At 43.5% G+C, this 21,531-nt stretch overlaps 1 protein-coding gene across 3 annotated transcripts in view; it reads left to right on the forward strand.

Annotated features, from left to right (window-relative positions):
• The window catches only part of PDZRN4 (PDZ domain containing ring finger 4), a 412,100-nt gene that overhangs the window by 342,619 nt on the left and 47,950 nt on the right, over positions 1-21,531 (forward strand). For all 3 annotated transcript variants that reach the window (XM_032773100.2, XM_032773098.2, XM_032773101.2), the window contains one exon: positions 16,773-17,026. In XM_032773100.2, the coding sequence (XP_032628991.1) occupies positions 16,773-17,026 (254 nt within the window). The remainder of the gene's footprint in view (positions 1-16,772; positions 17,027-21,531) is intronic.

Here is a 21,531-nt window from a genome sequence, read left to right on the forward strand (position 1 = left end):
AGTAAATACACTCCAGCCTGGTCACATCGCCATCTGGGAAAGCCTAGCTTTTGGATTACTGTCGGGAAGTGTTCAACACAGGCTTCACAAGCATTCAGATTATCTTGCTGTCCGGATTGTATGGGGCCAGCATGATGGCATTCCCCCAGTGTCTTGCGACCCATCAGTGGATTACCCTGACAGGCTGCCTGCAGCCTACAGGCTGCCCACCACTGGTTTATACAATGCCATTTTGAAAAATGATTTGAACGGGCACAGATTTCCCCCTGTATGGATGCAACAAAACATGAATAAAATATTTTTTCTGAAACCTTTTTGAAGACTAAGTTACTAGTAACTAAACTGTGTTGCTTTGGCCAAGGAGATTCAAATCTAAGTGACTAAATGGCTCGGGATATAGGTACTGGAATACAGCACCTTTCACCACAAGGCTATTGTTACTTCCAATCCAGCCCAATTCAGTAAGTTGTTACTGGCTGTCTGGTCTATGCGAAATGAATTAATGTTCTCATTCCATTTACTGGCAGGCGGGTGTGTATGTTCAGCAGCGGACTCAGCAGAGAGGCCATGGATGTAATGAGCAGGGACACTAAACAACTCTTTCACTCCTAGAGAAGGTCTTGTCTTGTTCATGTTTGACTCATAGTGATGAGGCATTGTGAGTAAGCTTGTTCAGCAGTTATTTATCTAGATACATTTATGGCCTTTATCAACATAGTGTCTGATCACCCCTTAAGCAGCAATAACAATTGCAAAAATAAATCCTCTACTTTCCTTCTTGAAGGAGTAGACACACAAATAAGTAATCTAAAAAGTTTTCAGATGAGTATATTTAAGTAGGTCTGATAGATTGTATATGGGGATGTGAAAAGTTAGTAAGGGAAAGCTAATTTGAAATATGGTGTTTGCATTTCCTTTTCAATACTGCGAGCACAGGCGCCAACTTCCCTTGGCGCTGGTGGCGCTCATGCCCCCCGGCCCTGCCCTGACTCCGCCCCCCCCCGCCCCTATTGTACCCCTCCCCAAATCCCCGCCTCGGCCCCGCCTCTTCCCCAAGCGTTCCGCGTTCCCCCTCTTTCCCCACCCTCCCACCGCTTGCCGCGCAAAACAGGTATTTCACAGCGCAAGCTTTGAGAGGGAGGGGAGAGAAGCATGACTTGGCAGCACGCTCGGGGAGGAGGCAGAGGTGAGAGGGGGTGGGGCGGGGAGCTGCCAATGGGTGGAGAGCACCCACCAATTTTTCCCTGTGTGTGCTGCATCTCCGGAGCACCCACGGAGTCAGCGCCTGTGACTGTGAGGCCCATGGCCATTCTTGTCTCTTGTGAGAATGAGTTCTGTTACCTTGGTCGTGTTCTCTTGAAAGTTCTGTCTCTGGTGTTCTTGAAGCCGAGCCTATTTTCATGGTCTCTCAGTCAAATGCACCCAGTCGGTTTCTCTTTCACCACATGTACATTTAATCCTCTGTTTCCAAACAGGACAAGGCATAGCACAGATATACAGCAGGAGGAGATTTACACACAGCTTCTCTCCCCCAGCTCACTTTCTGAGCTCTCCATGACTTCCTGAACCTCCCAAATAAGCCAATTGTCTCATTAGCTCAGCAATTACCATCCAGGTGTCAGTTCTCCCCCCTCCCCCAACAGAAACTGTTTAATTACTTCCACTGAAGCCTGCAGCCTTCTCTGTGCTGCTGCAGCCTCGGTGATCTGAGTGCTACAGCTAACACTGTCACTCCTATAGCTAGACAAAGTGGGCGTGATAATATCTTTGATTGGACCACCTTTCATGGGTGAGAGACAGAGACAAGCTTTCGAGCTACACAGAGCTCTTCTTCATGTCTGGGACCATTCAAGGTGAAGTGGCCTGTTAACACTCCTTTAGCCATTGGATAAAAAGCGGAAGTTAGTGGGTTATAGATTGTTGTAATAAACCATAAATCCAGTGTCTGATTTTTAGTGTCTTGCAAAGTTGTGAATTTAAGTTCTCAGGTTCATCTTTTGAAAGTGTTCAGATTTCCTTTGAGGATGAGGACTGCTAGGTCAGACATATCAGTGAGCACTTTGTGAAAAATGTTCACCCACAGGTAATATAGTGTTTTTGTCTCTTATCATTTTCCTGGGTGTGTTCATTAGAGAATATAGTGATTGTCTGGTTTCGTCCAGATAGTTTGTTTTTGGGGCGTTTACTGCACTGGATGAGGTGGACCACATGTTGTGATAGGCACATGTAGGACCCATGGATCCTGAAAAGTTGTTTTGTGGGGGTGCTGAACAACCCACTTACGAGTTGTCATTTTCATAATTCTAATGGAATGTGGCTGTGAAGGGGTCAAAGTCACAGAGGGACAGGCGATCTTTCCAGTAATTCAGACTAATCATTTGGACATTGAATAATGGAATAGAGACATTGAATTGGAATCTGTATTAATGGAGACTCAGGATTCTGTGAGAGTGGAGTTCCAGGATTGTATGTTCATGGTAACCTCTCTTGCTAAGTAGACAGACTGCTGTGTTCTTTAGTAGGTGGATTTTTTTTTCAGAGCATGTGGCTTCATTCCTCAATATGAGTTACAGTAATCAAGCTGGGAGGCCACATTTGCACTAGGTTGCTGTGGCCAGATCTGTGTCCAGTAGGATGAAGCACAGTCTTCTGGCCAGCTGCAAGTGGAACAGAGTGTTTTTCAGAGCTTAAACTGGCTTCAGAGCGTGCAGATGACCAAAGCCCATAGGTAAATCAAGAACATAGAGACCTGGGAGAAGGTTCAGAATCTGAGGGGAGCATGGGCTGTTACAGGGATAAAGGAGAGTCAAGACAGAATTGGGTGAAGGAATCAAATCAGTATCTTAGATGTCTGTATACTAATGCGAGAAGTATGGGGAATAAGCAGAAAGAATTTGAAATGCTAGTAAATAAACACAACTGTGACATAGTTGGCATCACAGAGATCTGGTGGGATAATACGCATGACTGGAATATTGGTATAGAAGGGTACAGCTTGCTCAGGAAGGACAGACAGTGAAAAAGGGGAGGAGGTGTTGCCTTATATATTAAAAATGTATACCCTTGGACTGAGGTTGAGATGGAAATAGGAGACAAATTTGTTGAAAGTCTCTAGCTAAAAAACAAGGATGATGTTATGGTAGGGGGTTACTACAGACCACCTAACCAGGAAGAAGAGGTGGATGAGTCTTTTTTTTTAAACAACTAACAAATCATCCAAAGCAGAGGACTTGGTGGTGATGGGGGACTTTAATTACTCAGGCATCTGTTAGGAAAATAACACAGCAGGGCACAGATTATCCAATAAGTTCTTGGAATGTATTGGAGACAATTTTTTTATTTCAGAAGGTGGAGAAAGCTACTAGGGGAGAGGCTGTTCTAGATTTGATTTTGACAAATAGGGAGGAACTGGTTGAGAATTTGAAAGTGGAAGGCAGCTTGGGTGAAAGTGATCATGAAATGATACCGGTCGTGATTCTAAGGAATGGTAGGAGGGAGAACAGCACAATAAAGACAATGAATTTCAAGAAGGTAGACTTTAGCAAACTCAGGGAGTTGGTAGGTAAGATCCCATGGGAAGCAAGTCTAAGGGGAAAAATAATTGAAGACAGTTTTTCAATGAGACATTATTAAGGGCACAAGAACAAACTATCTCACTGTGTAGGAAAGATAGGAAGTATGGCAAGAGACCACCCTGGCTTAACCAAGAGATCTTCAATCATCTAAAAATCAAAAAAGAGTCCTACAAAAAGTGGAAACTAGGTCAAATTACAAAGGATGAATATAAATAACACAAGTATATAGGGACAAAAGTAGAAAGGTCAAAGCACAGAATGAGATCAAACTTTAAGTGGTTCCAGGTAGTAACAGACAGAACAAAGTGAATTACCAAGTGAAATAAAATAAAATGCATAAATCTAAGCCTAATACAGTAATAAAACTGAATACAGATAAAATCTCACCCTCAGAGATGTGTCAATAAGTTTATTTCAAGGACTTTCACGGACTGGACACCTTCCTAGTCTGGGAACAATCCTTTCCTCTGGTACAGCTCTTGTTCCAGCTTAGGTGGTAGCTAGGGGATTTCTCATGATGGCTCCCCTTTGTTCTGTTCCACCCATGTATATATCTTTTGCATAAGGCAGGAATCCTTTGTCCCTCTCTGGGTCCCCACCACCTTCTTCTCAGTGGAAAAGCACCAGGTAAAAGATGGATTCCAGTTCAGGTGACATGATCACATGTCACTGTAAGACTTCATTACCCACTTGCCAGCACAAACATATACAGGAAGACTTAAAAGTAAAACAGAGCCATCTGCAGTCAATTGTCCTGGTTGATGGGAGCCATCAAGATTCCAAACCACCATTAATGGCCCACACTTTGCATAATTACAATAGGCCTTCAGAGTTATAGTTCATATTTCTAGTTTCAGATACAAGAGTGATACATTTATACAAATAGGATGACCACACAATAGATTATAAGCTTTGTAATGATACCTTAAAGAGACCTTTTGCTTGAAGCATATTTCAGTTACATTGTATTCAAACTCATTAGCATATTTTTATAAAATCATATAGAGTGCAAAGTTACCAGTTGCACATATACAAAATGGGAAATGACTGCCTAGGAAGGAGTACTGCAGAAGGGATCTGGGGGTCATAGTGGATCACAAGGTAAATATGAGTCAACAGTGTAACGCTATTGCAAAAAAAGTGAACATCCTTCTGGGATGTATTAGCAGGAGCATTGTAAGCAAGACATGAGGAGTAATTCTTCCACTCTACTCTGAACTGATTAGACCTCAACTGGAGTAGTGTGTCCAGTTCTGGGCTCCACATTTCAGGAAGGATGTGGACAAATTGGAGAAAGTCGAGAGAAGAGGGGAAAAAAATGATTAAAGTTCTAGAAAACATGACCTATGAGGGAAGATTGAAAAAATTGGGTTTGTTTAGTCTGGAAAAGAGAAGACCGAGTGGGGACATAACAGTTTTCAAGTACGTAAAAGGTTGTTACAAGGAGGAGGGAGAACAATTGTTTTTCTTAACCTCTGAGGATAGGACCAGAAGCAAAGGGCTTAAAGTGCAGCAAGGAAGGTTTAGGTCGGACATCAGGAAAAACTCCCTAACTGTCAGGATGGTTAAGCACTGAAAAAAATTGCCAAGGGAGGTTGTGGAATCTCCATCATTGGAGATTTTTAAGAGCAAGTTAGACAAACGCCTGTCAGAAATTATCTAGATAATATTTAGTCCTGCTATGAGTGCAAGGCACTGGACTAGATGACCTCTTGAGGTCTCTTCCAGTTCTATGATTCTGTGATTCTGTATCTGTGGCTATTTGGGTATCCAAAAGCACCAAAGACTCAGAAAGGCTATACTCAGCAAGTAGTTGCCCTCAGCAGAGGGGGATGTTAGAGAGGAGGTGAGATTTCTAAACATGTTCCTTTTCCTGCAGGCATGACTTTTGTCTTGCTTGGGTTCAGCTTCCGGAAGATGCTTTTTGAGATTGGGGAGATTGAGGAATTGATGCTAATTACACATGCCATGGAAAAGCTAGTTTGCTGGGCATTGTCTGCATATTTCTGGTGTGTCAGCAGGCTGTCTAACCCAGTGGCTCCAAACAGATATTAAATAGGATAGGAAACTGGACTGACACTTATGGAACACCAAAAGTGAGTGTTCAGAAAATGGAGGAACAGTTCCCATCACAACCAGGTTGGGTTCAATCTGAGAGAAAGGACCTGAGCTATCACAGAGCTGAAGAAAAAGAATGTCCTAGCAGGCTTGGTGGAAGGAAATGGGTATGTTGAGTTTGGAAAAGAGGAGATTAAGTGGGGATATGGTGATGATCTTCAGATACTGGAAAGGCTGCCAGAAAAAGGTGGAAAAAAGTTATTCTCTTTTGCCACAGATGGCAGGACAAGAGGCAAAGGGTTAAAACTACAGCACAGAGGCTGCGACCCTGAGCAGAGACAGCCAGTGTGAGAAGTGATTCTGTACCGCTGTCCCCCCATACCCCGCCCAGATCTGACTACAAGGAAGAAGGACCAAGTGAGTCAGAAAAGTCCTGGGGGCGAGGCACAGCAGGAGAAGGCTGGAGCTTCCCTCCCCTGCTGGCAGGCCAATCAGAGCAAGTCTTGCAAGAGCAGCTCCACAGTCTCAGAAATCTGGGGGGGATCATGTCCCCCCCCATGCATCATCTCTGAAACTGTGTGCAAAGTAACAACCAATATGAGTTTTAATAAGGTTAAATGTAAATGGATAATGTCTTTGAATAAAGAATGTAGGCCACAGCTACAGACTGGGTGATTCCAGTCTGAGAAGCAATGTCTCTGAAAAAGATTTGGGAATCATGATGGCTAATGAACGGAACATGAGCTTGCAATGTGATGCTGTGACCAAAAGACCTAATGAGATCCTGGGATGCATAAACGGGAATCTTGAGTAGGAGTAGTGAAGTTGGCTTCATGTTGTCCAAGCAGGCACAGAGAGCACTGATTGGTTGGGAGGCACATGGTCCCAGGATCATCACAGCATCCTTCAGAACTAAAATGAAGAGGACTAAGATGAATGTTGTTCAGTGCTACGCTCCAACTAATGACAGCGAAGAGGAGGACAAAGATTATTTTTACAACAGACTCCAGAAAATATTAGAGATTCTCCCAGACAAAGACATCATCATCCTTATGGGAGACTTTAATGCCAAAATTGGACCTGACAACACAGGATACGAACAAGTCATGGGGACCCACGCTCTGGGAGAGATGAGTGAGAATGGAGAGAGATTTGTGGATCTGTGTGCACTTAACAACCTGGTCATAGGAGGTAGCATCTTTCCTCACAAGCGGATCCACAAGAGTACCTGGGTATCACCAGCAGGCACGACAGAAAATCAGATCGACCATGTCTGCATTAGCAAGAAGTTCAGAAGATCCTTGCAGGACGTTAGAGTTAGAAGAGGAGCAGACGCGGCGTCCGACCATCACTTAGTGGTGGCTAGATTGAAGCTGAAGCTGAAGCAGAACTGGATAGATACGTCAGACAGAAGAGTGAAGTACAACGTCAGCCTTCTGAAGGACCATAAGACCAAGGAAGATTTTGGACTGATGCTGAAGAATAAGTTTTCAGTATTACAGGATCGGTCTGAGGAAGAGGAAGACAGTGTACTAAACAGATGGCAGAAAGTGAGAGAGACACTTAGGTTAGTATGCCAGGAAGTGCTTGGAATTAAGAAACACCAGCAGAAAGAGTGGATCACAGCAGAGACCTTGACCAAGATAGAAGACAGAAAGAAGAAGAAGGCAGCAGTCAACAACAGCAGGACTAGAGCTGCAAAGGCCAAAGCTCAAAAAGAGTATGCTGAAGCCCACAGAGCAGTGAAGAGGAATATTAGGAAGGACAAGAGAGAGTATGTGGATGAACTGGCAGCAGAAGCGGAGCAGGCAGCATACAGCGGTAACATGAAACAGCTGTATGATACTACCAAGCGACTGTCTGGAAAGTTCAGCAAGCCAGAACGTCCCGTTAAAGACAAGCAGGGAAAGTCTATAACAGGAATAGAACAACAGAGGAACAGATGGGCGGAGCACTTTGAGGAACTCCTGAACAGACCAGCACCACCAAATCCACCAGACATTAACCCAGCCAACGAAGACCTCCCAATTAATTGCGATAAACCAACCAGAGATGAGATCAGAAAAGCCATCACCATGATGAAGAACAGGAAGGCGGCTGGACCTGATGACATCCCAGCAGAGGCCCTGAAAGCAGACCTGGATGCTTCAGTGGAAATGCTGTACCCCCTCTTTGAGAAGATATGGGAAGAAGAAGTGATTCCGGCAGACTGGAAAGAGGGATATCTCATCAAAATCCCCAAGAAAGGAGACCTTAGCAACTGTGCCAATTATAGAGGAATCACACTCCTGTCGGTGCCAGGGAAGGTCTTCAACCGAGTTCTCTTAGAGAGAATGAAGGATGCCGTCGATCCACAGCTACGAGATGAACAGGCAGGTTTCCGGCTGAACAGATCATGCACGGACCAGATAGCAACGCTTCGCATCATAGTCGAGCAGTCTGTGGAGTGGAACTCCTCGTTGTACATCAACTTTGTTGACTATGAGAAAGCGTTCGATAGCGTGGATCGAGAGACCCTCTGGAAGCTCCTTCGGCACTACGGCATTCCAGCAAAGGTGGTCAACCTGATCAAGAACTCATATGATGGTATACACTGTAGAGTGATCCATGGAGGGCAGCTCACTAACAGCTTCCAGGTGCAAACTGGAGTCAGACAAGGATGCTTGTTGTCACCACTTCTCTTTCTCCTCGTCATCGATTGGATTATGAAGACATCCACTTACGAGCGTAGGAACGGAATCCAGTGGACGTTGTGGACCCAGCTTGATGACCTGGACTTTGCTGACGATCTTGCACTCCTTTCGCACAGTAAAGAGCAGATGCAAGAGAAGACCAACACTGTGGCAGCCACGTCATCACAGGTTGGCCTCAACATTCACAAGGACAAGACCAAGATCCTTAGGATTAATTCCATCAGCAACGACCCAGTCACACTGAATGGAAGCCCCTTGGAAGAAGTGCAGTCCTTCACCTACCTAGGTAGCATCATCGACCAGCAGGGTGGCACAGATGCAGACATCAAAGTAAGGATTGGTAAGGCAAGAGCAGCCTTCTTACAGCTCAAGAACATCTGGAGCTCCAGAGAGCTGTCTTTGGCAATAAAAATTCGACTGTTCAACTCCAATGTGAAATCAGTCCTACTGTATGGAGCTGAAACCTGGAGGACAACCAAAACAACCACCAGGAAGATCCAGACCTTCATTAATAGCTGCCTCAGAAGGATTCTCCAGATCCGCTGGCCAGACACCATCAGTAACATCCACCTCTTGGAGAGGACCCGTCAACTCCCAGCAGAGGAAGAAATCAGAAGGAGAAGGTGGGGTTGGATAGGACATACACTACGCAAGCAGCCAACTAACATCACCAGACAGGCACTGCGGTGGAACCCCCAAGGCAAGCGGAAAAGAGGCCGTCCAAGAAACACCTGGCGACGCGACCTTCAGGCTGATAGCAAAAAAATGGGCTATACCTGGAACCAGCTAGAGCGAATGGCCCAGGATAGAGGACTCTGGAGATCTGTGGTTGGCGGCCCATACCCCGATTGGGGTGACGGGCATGAGTGAGTGAGAGTGAGTGAAGTTATTTCACGTCTGTATTTGGCAGTGGTGTGACCACTACTGGAATACTGTTCCCACAATTCAAAAAGAATGTGGATAAATTGGAGTAGGTTCAGAGAAGAGCCATGAGAATAATTAAAGGATTAGAAAACATGTTTTACAGTGACAGACTCGAAGAGCTCAATCTCTTCATCTTAACAAAGAGAAGGTTAAGGGGTGAATTGCTTATAATCTGTAAGTACCTACGTGGGGAACAAATATTTAATAATGAGCTCTTCAGTCGAGCAGAGAAAGGTATAGCATGATCCAGTGCCTGGAAGTTGAAGCTAGACAAATTCGGACTGGAAATAAGGTACACATTTTTGACATTGAGGGTAATTAACCACTGGAAATATTTACCAAGAGTCGTAGTGGATTCTCGATCACTGACAATTTTTAAATCAAGATTGGATGCTTTTCTAAAAGATCTGCTTTAGAAATTATTTTGTGGAAGTTCTATAGCCTGTGTTATACAGGAGATCAGACTAGATGATCACAATGGTCCCTTCTGCTCTTAGAATCTATGCATCTGTGAAAGGAATTTCCATGCACCCTTGCAACTCCTAATCGGTAGGGCAGGACCAGGAGTGTTTGATAATCAGTACCACCAAATGCTGCCAAGACACCCAACTGGAAAGTTTACCATCAACAGATGATCTCTCTGTTTTGTGTCCTGGCCTGTAACGTGGCTGAGAGGGATCCAAAATACTGGTAGCTGGCAGGTGGGACTGGAGGCTTTATTTCCTAGCTTGCAGGTTTGCCCAGAAAAGGAGTTTGGTATTGGGCTGTACTTGGGAAGATCTCCATTGTCAAGTGCTGATTTCTTTTGCTGGACTACTGCATGCTTTGGGAGTGAGAGTGAGGATCTCCTCTTCAAAGGAGGTGTGCAAATGCTATATTACTAGAGGTCCCAGTTGTCCTCTGCTCTATTTTATTAGACAGGAAATGTGGTGGGCAGAGTCCGAAGTGGTGGCCATGACTGCTTCTAATATTTCCATAGCTACTACTTGTGCAAAAGGCGAGTCCCTCTTTTGGAAGGAGGGGATTATGTGTGTTTAGGTCCAGAGCACGCCGGCCAGAAACTTTAATTTACTGAGATTAGGTCAGAGTTTTAGTGCTATTGATTTCAGAATCATTGTGTGTGTGGATGCTGAAATATCCCAACACAGTGAGATTCGTGAACTTCATCATCATGTCAGACAGCATCTCTGTCAGCTCCTCTGGGAAGCCTTTGTGTCTGGAGGACTATAGATTAACAGGATGCTCAAGTTAGTCTTGTCTTTGGCCTCACCAATTAAGTGGATGCTCTCCAAGGATTTTGCTTCTGTGGAGTCTGCATTTTAGCTTGCCTGTGCCAAGCATCAGGCTAGTGGACTGCACAGTCCCCAGAGGTGTTACTATGACACTTTTTGTGAGTACTAAATTCACGCAATTGTGTTTTAGTTTTGTTTTAAAAAATATAATGAGAAATAAAGATGAGATTCTCAGGAAGGAGACAGATATTAACATATACACCTCTATCTCGATATAATGCTGTCCTTGGTAGCCAAAAAATCTTACCTCGTTATAGGTGAAACCGCCTTATATCGAACTTGCTTTGATCCGCCGGAGCATGCAGCCCCACCTCCCTGGAGCGCTGTTTTACCTCATTGTATCCGAATTTGTGTTATATTGGGTGGCATTATATTGGGGTAGAGGTGTATAACCACCCAGTAATGATCTATGGTCACTGCTAACTGAAATCAGTAACAGCAGAAAAATGGTTTACAGCAAGGACAGTTCATCACTAGATCACAAACATTTGTACTCTGAGAATAGTGGATGTTCCTGGATTTATATTTTTTAGAATAAGTATTGTAAAGGTAATCTACAGCCATTTTCTCTATATTGTTTATAGGCAATCTGTCCTTCATTTACTTTCCCCCAACCACCACTGCTTGGAAATAAATCGGTGTATCAGTCAGTGTCTGGCTTTAGAAATGGCAGTCAGCCAGTCAGTTGGTTTTTCAAGCATTTGTTTGTGCATCAAAGACAAAAACTGTTTGTTTGTTTTCTGATATTGATTAAATTTTGCATGCGGCTGGATTTAGAGAGATAATCAAAAGGGGGTGGCCAACATCCAAGCAATGGCAACCTGTCACTCTAGGGAAGTTGTTGACAAGTGGCCCAGACTTCTCAGTTTTTTTCAAAAGGAAGAGAATGTTCATTAAACAGAAGCTTCATCAAACAGGACAGTGGTTTACATGTGAATTGATATATTCTTTACTTAACATTCACATGTTTCTTATAGATTAATTAGCCCATCTGTTGCAACAAATGTAGTCCAGTGTCTTTTGAGTTAATTGTTAAAAGTGACTGATTTCCCTATTCTCTTAAAATAGTACCTATGCTTTTATTGAAAGTAACCTTTTAGAATCAAAGAATTTGTTTAATCATCCAGCTAAGAATCTATAAGTGGTTTGCAGTAAATAAATGTTCAACTGTCTACGGCTCCCAAAGTGATTATATCAGAGTGCTGGGATGGGGGATAACATAGGAGGTAAAAACAGTTCTTAAAGAAGCTAAGTGAAGAGACCTCCAAAATGGGTATATAGTATTGGTTTTAGTTTTTAAAATACATTCTCTCTTCCCAACACATAATGATGGTAACTGCCCAGGACAGCTGCCAGCATATAGCAATTAAGCTACAGCTTTTCTGCAGGGCAAAGCAGAATTTGTAAAATGAGTGACCTTTATGCAGAGTAACTAACTGTGTTGATGAACTTCAAGTGACAATTAAAATAAATGTTCTGTATCCTCGGTGCTAACATCTTATAAGGAAACCACATAAAGGATAGAAGATTTTAAAGGTCATGGATTTCTTCACTTCAAGGAGAAAATAAACATTTTTATGAAAGTACAGGTCAGTCACATTATTGCCAATAAAAATAAGCTGTGAGTTTCATCGTTACATGATTTTGTAATATCATTGTTCCTCGGCATAGAATTTGCATGGAAATGACATTATTGTAAATGTATGTAAAATATATTTGCTTGGAATAATCAATAAGTATTGATTTATGTGGATAAATGAGGACATTGGTTGGTTGGTTGGTTTCCCAAGGAATTCTAATAAGATTTTATATTTATTGAACTGTTATCCATGTTTTTCCCCTCGCTTTTTAGAAGTCAGCCCAACTTTTGCCAACAAGTACCACATAGTGGCAATTATAGTATACTTCTTGTACTTACAGTAGGAACAATTCTGATATATCAGATTCAACTACATGTTATTTGTTGCCAAAGGTTGACTTTTAAGGGTGATCACTAAATTTGTTATCCTGAAACTTTTTATAAACATTAAATTGATCAGTACAGGAGGGTTGGGAGAGAGGAAACTGTAGCTATACATTTTGAAGGGATCGTACAAACTGTAGGGGTAAAAGTTGTTCAAGGGGCTTACATTACATTCTAGAGTGAAAATTGTGGCTTTCCCATTTCCCTAATGGGAACATCCCCCAAAGGGTGCATATTTCTATGGCTTTTAAAGAAGGAAGGAACTGGAGAGGTAGAACTGAATGATGGCTAAAAGATACAGATTTAAAGTGTTATTTAAAGCCACCTTTGCTAGATATAACTGATACTGGACATTTTACGTACTTGGAGGAGAAATGGGGGGAACATTCTCCTTTTTACAATTTAATCAATTTTTACACTTTTATCGATCCCTCCTTCTCCACCCCCTGTATGGCACTCACAGAATTCCACTGTATATAATTATCCCCAATGATACAATTTGGCCAAATGGCAATTTTAAGGATAGAGACAATTTTTAATCATCTCTTGCATAAATTGTCAGGGAAACTCTGTCTAGAGCAGAATACACTTCTTTTCTGGTCACTCTTTAAATCATTTGATACTAACCTACCCCACATTAGTACTGAGAAATTTCTATGGAACTGAGGATGGTAATATCTGGTCTCTTAGATTTAAATAGATATATCTAGGTATGTATACTGTGTCCATCACCACTATGTAGCATCTGAGCTAACTGTAGGAGCGATATGCTCTTGCCATTGAGGAGTGGTCACTACATCATACCATAGATCCCTCACACATCCATGTAAGGGTAGGCAGGATTCAAACCACAACTTTCTTCTTGAGGTTCTGCCACAGGAAGGATATTTTTACGTTGCACATGGGCTCCGTATGATCCTCATCACCACCACCAAGAACATGTCTGGGGATGTTCTGAACTGCTGTATGTGTTCATGTAATTAAAAACTGTATCATAATACATGTATGCAAAGGGGCAGAATTAAGGTTACATAAGCTCCCTTAAATCTGGCATTTTCCAACTTTGCAAATGTTTTGCTTTTCAACCTAATATTTTTTTATCAAGGGGAGTTTGGGTTGGTTGATCAGTGAATTGGTCTGTAAATGTCAAGATATTGGGGGGAAAAAAAAATGGAGAAACAAAGCAATTCCATCTTCAGCAAATATTTGCTAAACATCAGTGGAACGGTGGTTACTAGGATTCCTGTGTTCTCTTCTGGTTCTGGGAAGTTTTGTGGGGGCGAATGGAACAGTCAGAAAACTTACAGTTAGGACTTCGGGGTGCTATTTGTTTTCTTAATCTGCTTTGTATTTGCATAGTACTCGTTCATCTATAGATCTGAAAGCATTTTTTCAAAGGTAGCATGCTGAAATACTGCATTTTATAGATGAGAGCTAAGCACTTAAGTTTGGTATTATGTTTCAGAAAGGTAGTGTAGGTCAGTGCTTTTTCTTTTCCTAGGTTATAAACTATTTTATTGTGGAAAAGCTGGAGGAGGATCCATTTGCCTGGGCTGTGATTCTTTGTAGTTGTTAGGAAATTAAGCAGGAGACAGGGAGCATGCTCTCTGCAGCATGGCAAGAGTTCAGACTTTCAGACATAATGAGTAAGGGAGTAAGAAGTTAGTTTGTGCATGTGCAAATGGTGATTTCCTAATAACTCAAATAAATCTGGATGGATTTTCACGGGAACAGAAAAGATGCTTCTTTGACCTCAGGACTATCCTACTGTCAGATTTCAACTGCCTATGGGTAAGCTCCTGTGGTTCTGGCAGAGTTTGGACATGGACAATATTTTCTGTTTTTCATTGCACTGATTTTGTAAAACTTCATAACAAAAAATCGACCTGAGGCAGAAACCAAGCATGAAAAAATTCAACCCAAATAGTTCATTTGTCAGAGGTAGTAGCAATTAAAAGCAGGTGGTTATAATGTAAAATGTTAGGCAAACTTAAAATAATAGATGTTGCTATTGCTCTTCCTATAATGTTAGGGCTTGTCTACACTTAAAACGCTGCAGCAGCACAGCTGTGCCACTGTAGCGTTTCAGTGAAGACTCTACCTATGTCAGCAGGAGAGCTTCTGATATGGGCATATGCCACCTCCTCAAGAGGCAGTAGCTAGGTTGATGGGAGAATTCTCTAGTTGATTTAGGTCAGTTTAACAGATTTTTCACACCACTGAGTAACATAAAGTATAACGACCTTATTTCGTAGTGTAGACCAGGCCTCATGTCAAAATACATGCAACATGTTTGTAGGTTTTGTTCCCTGGACCAAATTCAGATGTGATGTAAGGGCGGTATAAATAGTGTGAGGTGATAAGTTGTATATTCTGTAGGGATAGAAGTGAAGATTTCTATCGGAAGGGTGTAAAATAAAGAGGGCACCTGAGATTAAATCCTTTGTGGGTTGCATTTCTTCCTACAAAAAGTCACCCCTTCTGCCCCTTCACAGGATAAGTTATATCATCTCACATCTGCACTGGCTTATGGCAGTGACATTATTTGTAATTTACAGCAACATTCACATCACCTCTCAGTCTCACTGAAGTAATGTTTTCAGTGCAGTGATAGCACATGTTCATGGTCAAGAACTCTGCTATTGACAGCCATTGCCCAATTAACACGTTAGTTCAGTGATGTGCTCATACTTTGAAAATACAGGCACACGAACATGTAGGAATTTAACACACCGACCATACTTGCAGTTATCCGTGTTATACTCCGAACACTACACTAGGGGAGCACTGGTATAGGAATACTGATATAACTTAGATAATTTTTTCACATCTCGGCTCATAGAGCTATGCTGGCAAAGCACCCCTAGAGTTTGTGCAGCTACACTGGAAAAGCTTCACTTTTTTCCAGTATAGTAAAAACATAAAGAATTTGTTGGTATATAGATATACCAGCAGAGGTATACTGGCAAACCTTTCTAATGGAGACACAGCTTATTTCATTATGGAACTGATATAAGTTATCCTAACAAAAGGACTTATTGCCAGTACAGCTGAATTTACACTGGGGCTTTTCCTGGCATAGCTGTTGGCTAGGTTTGGGGGCGGGAGGTCGTATTCCTAATCAACATAGCAAAACTTTCAAGTGTAGACCAATATAACACTCATCCTCAGCCCCACAGCCTATCAAACAATCGTCCTTGGCCTGGTCTACATCTAAAATTTAGGTCAACCAAGCTACATCTCTCAGGGTTGCAAAAAATTCTATGCCATGTGCAAAGTAGTTAGGTTGACCGTACTCCCTACTGTAGAAGCAGATAGGTTCGGGTAGGCAATCTATGGCACGCGTACCAAAGGTGGCACGTGAGCTGATTTTCAGTGGCACTCACACTACCCGGGTCCTGGCCACCGGTCCGGGGGGCTCTGCATTTTAATTTAATTTTAAATGAAGCTTCTTAAATGTTTTAAAAACCTTATTTACTTTACATACAATAGTTTAGTTATATATTATAGACTTATAGAAAGAGACCTTCTAAAAATGTTAAAATGTATTATTGGCACACGAAACCTTAAATTAGAGTGAATAAATGAAGACTCAGCACACCACTTCTGAAAGGTTGCCGACCCCTGAGATAGGTCAACAGAAAAATCTTTCGTTGACCTGGCTACCACCTCTCAAAAAGGTGGATAACCAACCTCAATGGAAAAATCCCTACCATTGTTGTAAGAAGCATCTACACTACAGAACTATAGCGACACAACTGCAGCACTTCTAACTTCTTTTTTCTTATCTTCTTAAGTTCTTTAGTTTGGATTTGACTTGGATTTCAATACATGTAAAGGGGCAATTACTGCAGCTGACTCTGTCTTCGGGTCTTCCCTATCTGCAATCTAATACCAAATACCAAACAAAATAAACCCTCACTTTTTCATATATATTTTACAAACCAGACAAATAATTTATGAGACAGAATTGTAAATGTCCTTAGAGTTTTAAAAATGTATTACTTAATTTTTGTTTCTTTCAGAATCCACCTGGACTGTATTGTAAGAGTTTTATCAGGTTGTTTTCTAGCAAAAGCCAAAAAAGTTATTTTCCCACCCAACCCTTATCTTCTCTCTTGCATGAACACAATAAAAGATTGCAGTAGATAGCAGCATATGATTTAATATACTGTACAAATCACTTATAATACATGTTTTATACTCCTGTTTCTATAAGCCCTTTCAGTTCCGAGTCCTAATTTGTGTAATATTCTGTTTTCTTTAGGTCAATGGGAAGGATCTCTCCAAGGCCACTCACGAAGAGGCAGTGGAAGCTTTTCGGAATGCCAAGGAGCCAATTGTAGTTCAGGTTTTACGGAGAACTCCCATTAATAAAACACTTGGTAGCTCACAGGATGTTCAGCTTGTGGATGCTAGCACTCAGACCGACATCACCTTTGAGCATATTATGGCTCTGGCCAAGCTTAGGCCATCCACACCTCCAGTACCAGATATCTGTCCCTTTCTGCTTTCAGACAGGTATGGTTTACCTTTCTATATCACTTTTCCAGCCAACCTCATATACTAGCTATATAATAAAATTCCAGGATTGTCACTTTCTCTCTCTCTCTTCTCAGGGCATGTTCCTACACTATGGGATTATTCTGATGTTACTAAACCGTTTTGTACAGATTTTATAAAGTCCGTGCATGCGCACATAACTACAGTTAATTCGGCATGGTGTGCGTCCATGGATTCCGAGGCTAGTTGATCGTCTTCGGCAGTCTTGCACTGGGGCTCAGCTATCCGTATCGCCTATCCCATAGTTCCCGCAGTCTCCCCGCCCCTGGAATTTCTGCGAGTTGTTACGGAGCCAGGTCCCTGGTGGGGAAAAATTCATGTCGCAGGTGGTTGTTGGTACAGCCTCACCCTCCCTTCGTGAAAGCAGCAGACACCATTTTGTGCCTTTATTTCCTGGGTGAACTGTGCAAACGCCATAGCACAGCGCTAGCATCGGACGTACTCAGATCAATACTACAGTCAGTGGACGTTGTAAACACCTCACATCATTCTCGTGCAGTCTCATGCTGAAGCTGGGACGTGCAAAGCCAGGCGAGGAGGGGCGTGCTATGCCAGAGCGGCGACAGAGTGATGAGGACATGGACACGATATTTCTAGACGCGGACCGCCTGCACATTTCGGGGTCCTGCTGGTAATGTGGGCAGGTTTCTAGGCCATCTTGACAATTTTTTGGGCCGCCCGGAAACAAGCGACACTGGTTGCTGGACCGCTAGTTTGTCAGGTTTTGGGACGATTTGCAGTGACCTGCAAACTTTCGCGATTGCGTAGGGCACTCATGGAACATTTGTGAACTTGCTTCCCTGCCTGAAATGCCAGAATACCACAGATGAGAGCAGTCCTCACAGTTGAGAACGGTGGCAATAGCCCTAGGAGTCTTGCATTGCCGACGCTCAGTCCAGTCGGAATCAATTTGGAGTGGGCAAATCTATCATGGGGGCCCTGCTGTGTGCAGTGCCAACAAATCATTAAGCTAGCTGCTTACAAAGTTGTGGACTCTGGCGAAATGTGCAACGCGTCATAGTGATGGCTTTGCTGGCAATGGTTCCCTAATGTGGTGGGGCGATAGATGGAACCATATCCCTATCTGTGGGCACCGAGACCAGAGGCACCCACGTACGTAAACCGCAAAGGCCGTCCTTTTCCATGGTGCTGCAAGCACGGTCGGATCCAAGGGACGTTCCCACATCCAGTGGGCTGGCCAGGAAGGTTCATGACGCTCGCTGTCTTCAGGACCCCACTCTCTATTAACTGCTGCAGCAAGGGAACTACTTCCCAAGAACCAGAAAATAACAGTTGGGGATGTTGAAATCCTAATAGTATATTCCTGTGGGACGCCGCTCCCTTTGGATGTTCATGGCTCATGAAACCATACACGGCAGCCCTGGACAGTAGTCAGGAGTTGTTTCAACTACAGGCTGAGCAAGTCGGCAGATGGTCGGTAGGATGTGCATTTTGGCCTTTTAAGGCATCTGGCCGCACATTTCTGAACTTGCTCACCTCAGGCCAAACCAATGTCCGTTGTTTATTACTGACTTCTGTGTGCTCACAATCTTGTGTGAGAAGTAAGGGGGAGACCTTTTGCGGGTGAGAGGCTGAAGGCAAATCACGTGCCGCTGATTACGCGCAGGCCAGCACCACAGGCTGATTAGCACAGCACACCACGGAAGCGGTACGCATCAGAGAAGCTTTGAAAATTAGTTTCATCACGGTGCCCGGGTATGGTGTGACTTGTGTTTAGCTTCCCATCTGATGAACCCTTCCTTGATTGCCATTCCTGTAAGCACCCACTCCCCTTTGATTAGAGCTTGCTTAAAGGAAATAAAAGTCATTTCTTGTTTAAAATCATGTATTCTTTATTAAAAAATCATTATAAAAGAGGGAGAGAACTGCAAGGTAGTCCCAGGTGTGGTTTTGGCGGAAAAGGAAGGTAGCGCGGGAAGGAAAGGCCACTAAAAATATTTCAAAGTAATGAGCCTTTTTTTTGGGCTGTCCATGGGCGCGTCGGAGTGGGCGGGCTACAGAAGCTTCCCACACGTTTCTTACACGTCTGGTGAGGAAGATGTGGGAACATGATTTAAAGTGCCGTGAGAGTGGTTAAACAGGGGCTGCTGCGGCTTCTGTGCCTCGCCTGTGTTCTGAAGCTCCCACCAGAATCAGGAGATTCAGTTATGATTCACAGCAGCAGCCACAGCGTTGCATCCCGCTCACCGATAGCTTCCTGCCTACACCTCTGATCTTCCTGGCGCCCACTCCTCATCTTGAGCGTCCCTCCTGTCCTCAACATTCACTGGCATCTTTCCTGATTGCATACCGCTCTTTCAACTCATTCGATTGAGCTCATTTCATTGTGGTTACTTCCATTGCATTTTCGAAGACATTTCGTCTCCGTCTTTTTTTTCCTCCGCCTTATCTGAAGATACGCCTTTTGGGATGGAGTCGGGAGGCTTGAAAATTTGCAACTGCATGAGGGAGATTAAAAGGGAGAGAAGTCATAATTAAACATATATTTACGACCATTGTTATACTCTTTCACAGTGAACAACACTATTCACCTACATAGCAATTGTGATTTCAACTACAAGGTTGCATTTGGCATCTTAATATTGAGTGCCTGCAGCTCTGTTTTAGCAGATCTACAGATGCAGGTCCGGGCAGCAAGAATTAACTTGCATGCGGCCTGGTAATGCATTGTGTTTCGACTTCTGCAGCCTTCATTACACAGTACTCCTCCTTCCTAATACCAAGGCAAATCCTGTCAGTGTCGCTCTTTCCTAGTTAAATGCAGCAGCAGAAACCATCCCATCCGATTCTCTGGAGATATCGCTTTCCACCTCCCCCCACCATGTTGGGCTGGTTATCATGGGAGATAATGGCTATCATCCCTTCCCCCCCCACGTGGCTATAGCAGCGAAGATCCTGCTAGCCAACCGCGAACAAGCTCCAGCACCATCCCCCTTCTCCCCACTTGGCTACCTGCATGGAAGGGAACTTCTTTTACGCAACAGGCAAACAGCCCAGTAGGAATGGCTCTCTGTCCCCATCAATTAAATTGATTTAGCAGGTTAACCATGAACGATATCTCTTCCTGAGGATAACACAGTGAGATTAAAGGACAGATGTTGGCATGAATTCCAGCATTCGCTGGGAACTATTCGCATAGGCCTTTGTATGCAAATGATACCAGATAATACTTGACATGCATGGGCTGGTACAGTTGTCTACATGGCGGGCGTGAATAAAGCTGCTGCCCAGAACTTCTGCAAGGCTTTTGGCCCAGTACTCCAGGAGAGTTCTGGCGATGTCTCATGGCAGAATTTCCACTGCCATCCCCAACAATGTTAAACAAACTTTTTCTTACTGTACTGGCCGCGCGATGCATCCCATAGTCCTAAGGGCAATTCAATCATTAAAAAACGCTTGCTTTACTCATGTTTCTTATTTATTCAAAGGTACCACCGATGTCGCTTCCATTGGCTTCATTTTATGGGCCTACTGGCTTGGATAGGGCTGGGACGGCTCAATTCTGGTTGGGGTGATGAATGCTCTGACTGCCGAGTTGGGCAGCTAGTTGTTGCTCTTCTGCCAGCTCGTTCCTCTCTTTCCTTCTCATCTTCCCCGTCCAGAATTCAGCCATGTTGCTGATCATTACACCCCTCGGATCCACGACGAGGTGGCGGTTTTAGTGTGGCGCCCCCTTAGAATTGATGCACAGCTCAAACATAGAAGCGGCCATGATTTTCCGGCCCTTCCCGGACCTTCCATTTGCTTCTTTGGTTTTCTGGTAGGCCTTCGCATCTGAGTCCTGTAAGTTCACACGGAACTGCATGGTCCTGGTGTGGCTTTTCTCCATCATGGCCTTGCAAATTTTTTCAAATGTTTTTTATCATCTCTTTGGAATGGGAGTTCTTTAGCCGATATCCTTCCCACCTATAGCGCTCCAATCCAGTCTCAGTGCGGTCCATGCTGGAGCTCTTCTCGATTCTCAGGGAGTGCATATGTTACTGTGTGATGTCTGCGTGATCACCTGTGCTGGTGAGCTCTCGAGCTGGACAAACGGAATGAATTCAAAAGTTCACAGAGACTTTTCCTGTTACCTGGCCAGTGCATCGAGTTCAGATCGCTTTCCAGACGCAGTCACAGTGGTGCACTGTGGGATACCGCCGAGGCCAATACCCATCGATGCCGGCCACACTAACCTAATACCGATATGGTATACCGATCTTCAGCGCTACTCTCTCTTTCGGGAAGCAATACAGAAACCGATTTAAAGAGCCCTTTATATTGATATAAAGGGCCTTGTTGTGTGGACGGGTGCAGCATTAAATCAGTTTAACTCTGCTAAAATCGGTATAAACGCATAGTGTAGACCAGGCCTCACTCTGAAGACAAGAATGTCTGTACAGTCAGTATGAAGCAATGGTAACAGCTACAGGCATGATTGGGAACTCTCTTGTTTTAGAATA

The sequence above is a fragment of the Chelonoidis abingdonii genome, chromosome 1 (genome assembly GCF_003597395.2).
Source record: "Chelonoidis abingdonii isolate Lonesome George chromosome 1, CheloAbing_2.0, whole genome shotgun sequence".
NCBI classification, from domain to species: Eukaryota; Metazoa; Chordata; order Testudines; family Testudinidae; genus Chelonoidis; species Chelonoidis abingdonii.